The 6,122-nt window shown below is 33.8% G+C and overlaps 2 protein-coding genes across 2 annotated transcripts in view; both read right to left on the bottom strand.

The window, feature by feature from the left end:
- Positions 1-3: 3 nt before the first annotated feature.
- Positions 4-4,263, bottom strand: Hira (histone cell cycle regulator-like protein). Its single transcript, XM_018024204.2, is given in 10 exon segments — positions 4-327; positions 416-510; positions 630-914; positions 1,206-1,395; positions 1,471-2,008; positions 2,085-2,359; positions 2,430-2,711; positions 2,800-3,446; positions 3,663-3,782; positions 3,867-4,263. Coding segments are annotated over 10 exon segments (2,592 nt in total). The 5' UTR covers positions 3,904-4,263; the 3' UTR covers positions 4-204.
- Positions 4,264-4,488: 225 nt separating this feature from the next.
- The window catches only part of LOC108624726 (uncharacterized), a 3,554-nt gene continuing 1,920 nt past the window's right edge, over positions 4,489-6,122 (bottom strand). Inside the window, exons 3-6 of the mRNA XM_026813333.1 lie at positions 5,828-6,028; positions 5,357-5,747; positions 5,013-5,276; positions 4,489-4,942 (exon numbers count right to left, since the gene is read on the bottom strand). Of these exons, the coding sequence (XP_026669134.1) occupies positions 4,554-4,942; positions 5,013-5,276; positions 5,357-5,747; positions 5,828-6,028 (1,245 nt within the window). The 3' untranslated portion in view covers positions 4,489-4,553. The remainder of the gene's footprint in view (positions 4,943-5,012; positions 5,277-5,356; positions 5,748-5,827; positions 6,029-6,122) is intronic.

The raw sequence follows: 6,122 nt of genomic DNA on the forward strand, positions 1-6,122 counted from the left end.
ATATCCACAATAAAAATATTATTTATTTCGTACAAAAGTGTCATGTTTAACATATAGTTATTTTAATTATTACATTACGTATGTTATAAAAGTTCTGTACAATTTAGTTGTTTCATAGTAATTCGTGTTTCAAAAATATACAAATATAAATAATCACATTGGGTATTTTACATGCTGCGTCAAATCTATTTTGAATAATTACTTTTAGTTACTTTGATCTCTAAGTGCCGTTAATTGTTCCATATATTCGAGGTATAGCCTTTGCCAACGTAAATGACCACCTATTACTGATAACACGTCTTCTAGAAGTTTATGTTTCCTATGTCCCTACACGAAAAATAGAAGCATATAGTGATGTTTACATATAATAGTAATAATATATAAATAAATGTAGATGTAAGTCCCAAGACAATACCAGAATTAAGGGGTCCCATATGCTTCTAGAAGCTGATGTATGACTTGGACCCAAAAGATCATCTAAGATTATCCGTAGACGTTTCTCCAATCCATCTGGAACAACAGTAAAATATGATTACTAAGGCACTTTTTTATTTTGCATAAAAAGTCCCAGTTTTACGATGTAACACGAATACATTGAAAATTATGAAATGGTATAAAAATATATATACCTTGCGTTATTAGAAACGATACTAGAGCCATGAGCCAATGTATGTATTCTTGAGCACTTCCAAGAGCTTTAGAGGCAAGTAACTGTTGTTCCAAATAGGATACTACGCTTGGTGCGCTGTGAGGTAATCTTGGATTCGGTAAAGGATTGCCTGCAGTCCTAAACAAGCCCTCCTGTAAAGAAGCAAGTGGACCTCTGGGTGCGCGATTTCCCGATGTACTTGACGCATTAATAGATGCCCAACGCCATACAGGATCTTGACCATCACCAATCAGCAACCATGTACCTAAAAATATTATTTTTAAATCTATTATATACGTGGGTGATAAATTATTAGCTTAGTGCATATGTTGTCATAAATGTTGTCATCAAACACGACAGATGTAATTTCTGTATTATATTTTCAATTAATTTATCAAAGACTTTTACGTATTGCTAAATGATTACATATTTCGACAGAGCTGCATTGCATTGTAAATATGATTGACGATTCATTCGAAAATAAGAAGCAATGAAAACAGAAATAAAACGACATTTCATGCCCATTAGCTTAATAATTAATATAAAACGTATATACCCATTTCTTTATGATACATGTAAGCTCTAGCATTGGTGAATGCTAAATGCGGCATTCCGTTATATAAAGTACAAGACAACAAAGAAACGCCGGGTACTGCCAAATGTGCTGCAGAAGTCGAGACTATCATTCTGCAAGAATATCCTATTTCCCAGACACGTACAGCACCACAACATGAAATTACCATTACCTAAAAATATTATCAGTTGACAAGCAACAGAGATTATAAAATAAACGAAAGAAGATGAAGAAATTGAATTGATACCGCATTTCCGCCTGCATGTACTTTCGCGAGTGGTGAAGGTGGTGCTAAAGGCGGTGCTGGTCGACTACCTTTCTCAGTGTGAAACGTATGTAGAGTGCCATCTTCTAAGGCAACCGCTATAACAGCTGGCGATGTTGCTAACGCTACAGCACTATATCCTAAATACACATCCCAGTTTGGTTCAGAATCCGTACCTTTGAACACTTGTAAATGAGCTAAACCCTGACTGTTGGTCACTGTTACCGCATAGTGACCAGCTTGTTGAGATAACGAACCGGACGGCTTCAACGGAGGCAGTATGAATTGATTCGCACTTCTTTCAGACACAACCTTTGGTTTTTTACTAAACGAGTGCAGTCTCGGGGTACTTTGGTCGCGACGTTTTAATGTAAGTTTGGACATCGGACTTTCTGTATTGTCCGAAGTTACAGCAGAAGATACGTTAGGTGTAACAACATCGTCTCGTTTCTCTATAACAATTGAACTTTTCACTTGGCTTGTAAATGTTGGTTGACTTAATCTTGCACTTGATGAATCCCTGAGTGAAGATAAATTATTTAGTATACATAGAATACACGGAAATTATAATTATCCAGAGCTGGTATTTAACCCACAACGTGTCGGATGGTGGAGGTATGAACATTGGTGTTATCCGTCTTTTACCATCCGATGTTCTCGTTTCAATTTGTTTATTAATTGGACCTTTAGCAGTAGTTGTAGTAGTAGTAGTAGTAGCAGTAGTAGTAGGTGGATGCGTTATGACTGTAGATGTTTGTGTTACTTGTGTCGGCTGTGCCGATGTTTTTAAATTAAGAAGCTCCGGTGCTTCCATTACATTACAACCACCTTGCACTAATGGTTTACCATACAAACGTTCGTGAAGACTACTCTATAACATAAAGAAAATAATCGTTAATCTACAATGGTTCTAAAGGATTCGCAATTATATGATTTCGTACTTGTTCAGCAGGATCTAATGGTTGACCTAATTCCTGTTGTGTGAATTCGATGAGTACAACGGAGCCGTCCCAAGAGCAAGCGGCTAATCGAAGACCACACGGTGACCAACTAGCATCTAAGACCGAGTGTGTAAATAGTTCGTGTATAACAACTAAAGGTCTTTTTAGAGATGTTAACCACACAGATAGAGAACGGTCACGCGAACCTATAGCAACGCAGCAGTACTGTTGTGGTTTAGAAGAACCTAGTTGCTTCTTTTGTAAAATATTGCCATTGAATCTCTGCCATGTAAAAAAAGAACAAAAAAAGGATACATTTATTTGTCCCTTAGCTAAGACATAAAATGCATAAACGAAACTTAATAAATACCACACATGTAACAGCTTTTCGATGGCCAACAAAGTCTTTGTCCTGCCTCCATCCATCTCTTTCAATTATCTGTGCCGTAGGACCTCCACCATTCATTGCATGCGCTGATACCAAATATTGTCCATCTGGACTCCAGGAAAGTCTTAAGACATGAGTTGTTCCACCACACTCTTCGAATGGTTCTGATATGAGCGTCGCTTCCGTCCAATCCGTAGTACGCCAAACCCTTAATGTTTTGTCATCAGACTGGGAAGCTAAATACTTTCCTACTGGATCCCATGTAACTCCTTTTACAAATCCTGTATGACCTTTCAATACAGCCACGATAGCTGGAAATTTCGACGCATCCCATACAATTACATTATTATCTACTGATGCCGAGGCTAACCACGGACTATGTGGAGCCCATGCTAGGTCAAGCACGTCAGCCTCATGCGAACGTAATGTAGCTATGCAACGCCAAGTTTCAACACTGGATTTTCCACCAAATATTGAACTGCCACCTGATCCACCTGACAATCGCCATATCATGATCAATTTATCTACACCACCAGATGCCAATAATCCATTATTACTCCACCTTACACAATTGACACATGCTATAAATGTATTAAATTAGTAAACNTAACTTTTAATGAAGCTTCATTCTTATCTTAAGTGAATTTTGTACAACGACTTCAACTATTTTTTAAGAGTTTAGTTTAAACAGTTATTTTCTGTATGAGAGAGATTTTAATAAAAGTTCTTTCAAATCGTATGCTTATGGTACTGAACACAAAAAAATAGTGTATACAAGTCAGAAATATTTTTTTAATTAATATCATAGAAACGATAATAATTATAAAATTAGTCATTAATATAACCAATTGAAAATTTAACAGTTTCATTCAAGCCCTGAGAGAAGATAAATAATGTCATACCTTGCCCACCAGTGGCAAATCTTTTGCCATCTGGATGTATATCCACAGAAAATATGGAGTATCCTGAAAAATAAAGATTGTTAGCTAAACGAATTGCAAATGTAAACATTGAAGACAGATCAATTAAACAATACACTTTGTACAAACCATCGTGCGTAACCCAAGTCGGCTTAACTAGCTTCATAGCGTCTTATTTATTGAAACTTTGTAGATTCAATAGTTATTGTCTATAATTCGTTAACTACATTGTAATATGTAATTAAAATTTCTATTTCTTTTTAAACATTACTTCACTTCTCAGCATAACCTTAAACTAGATTAGACACAAACATATACTATACCGGCAACACATTTTACTGAATTTCTGTAAACACGTGAAATTCGTCCATTCCATTATCCATATTCACAGACACTCAGGCACTTCAGATCCGCTACATTAACATCATTCATGCCATATATATAGTACACAGGTATCAATATCGATGTGTTTTGTATATATGCACAGTCGAGCCTAAACTGAACATGTATACTGTACTTAATATAGTTTGTGTATAATAAAATTACTTTGAGTTTAAATACTGAATTAAAGACTTTTAATATAAAAACTTTCCTATGCTATAAAATTAAAGTAATTTTTCAAATAAAACACAGCATCAAATGAATAATTTAATAAACATATAAAAATGTAAATCACTCTGGATTATTTACAATAATACATGAGTATATTTAAATTACAAATGTAGTCTTTTAGAGAAGTATAAAAATGTATTTCTTTTTTATTAATACTGGCAAACAATAAATTTTTACAGCTATTTGTTATCGCAATATATACAATTAATCTGGACTTGGCGCAGTACCTTTTCCAAGTAATTTTTTATAACGTTCAACTAAGTCTCCAATTGAACGTCTTTTCTGTCTAGTTTGTGGAATTTTAGGTCCATTGTTGTCATCATTATTTTCATTGATAAGACTGACGGGTTTATTCAAAAATTCATTCACGACATCTTCCATTTCCGATTTATTTTCACAATCATTACTTTTAGTATCCAAGTTAGGAGCGGCTATTTCTGTACTTTTAGCTGAGATGTCTAGACTGTCCTCAATTTCTTTATCATTCATTTTTTCATCATTCATTTCTTCATCATTCATTTCTTCAATTGCATTTCCAATTGTGGTTGAATTTGCTTTCGAAGAACACGGTATAGACATCAGGCTTAAGTCCGCTGTGAAAAGAAGTTTTACATGTCTGAAAGAAGTTTAAACAAAAGAATAAATTTGAAACAAATTACATACCTTTACTACCATATCGTTTCATACGGTTTGAAAATAATCGGGAATATTTTTCTGTTTGTTTGAACGATAATATGTTTTTCTTCGCTGACACACATTTTTCATAACTTGTTTGTATATTCAATGTGCGGTTGTCGCTATTCGTGCTTGCGATCGTATCATCGAAATTGATTCTGGACACTAATAAATGTTCTCTAAATTTTGATGTACGCGGTGTTTGATACTGTTTCAGACGCTCGTATCTCAAGAAGAGTGATTTGTGTGCAGCTAAAACAAATCATATTTTTAGTCATTCTAGTTTTACATATCTACACCTCAAATAATTTTACAAACAGCTTTGAATTTACCTTTCATTGGAGTTAGTTGTAATCGTTTCTGGAGATCAACTTTTTCATCAGTATGATCTGTATCAATATTAATAAGAGGCGATAATGTAACGAGCATATTATTCATTATAGGCATTAAGGCATCGTCATGAATTTTCATTGTACTTCGTTGACGTAAAATATCTTGTGTTTCTGCCGTCATTTTAGTAACATCTTCCACATATGTCTGAATTACACTTGATGCGTTCTCCAAATCCACACAACTGGCTTTCATTTGTAACGATAAGTCTGAGTAATCCTCTAGTGTACTTAATTTCAATCGTTCATATAATTGCGTCATAACATAATTAAATAATACGACAAAATTATTGAACACTAATTTATCATCTTTATACAATTCGAATAACAGACACTAAAATAAAGAATATTCTTTATATTAGTATTACTAACGGTTCATTATTGAAATTTATAGTAGACGGAGCAAATACTTACTTGTATATCTGGGCAAAATAAGTCTGAAATGTCTGAACAATTTATTTTATTCATGTTCTTTATATCCAATATATTAGCATCATCACTGTGACTTAGTATTATATTATTAATTTTAGAAATAAGCTGTTCTATCCCTTTCAAAGCTGTATTCTTTCGTTGTAGGTAATTTAATTGTTTATTTATATTTTCTTTCCACACTAGAATTAATAGATAATTATTAGCTTGTAAATTAAAAGTTAAAACATGAATGTGTAAATTATATAAAGAAAAAACATGGATCGTGTATGATGCGTAC

Source organism: Ceratina calcarata, unplaced genomic scaffold (genome assembly GCF_001652005.2).
Source record: "Ceratina calcarata isolate Rehan_Ccalc_2016 unplaced genomic scaffold, ASM165200v1 scaffold328.2, whole genome shotgun sequence".
Lineage (NCBI taxonomy): Eukaryota > Metazoa > Arthropoda > Insecta > Hymenoptera > Apidae > Ceratina > Ceratina calcarata.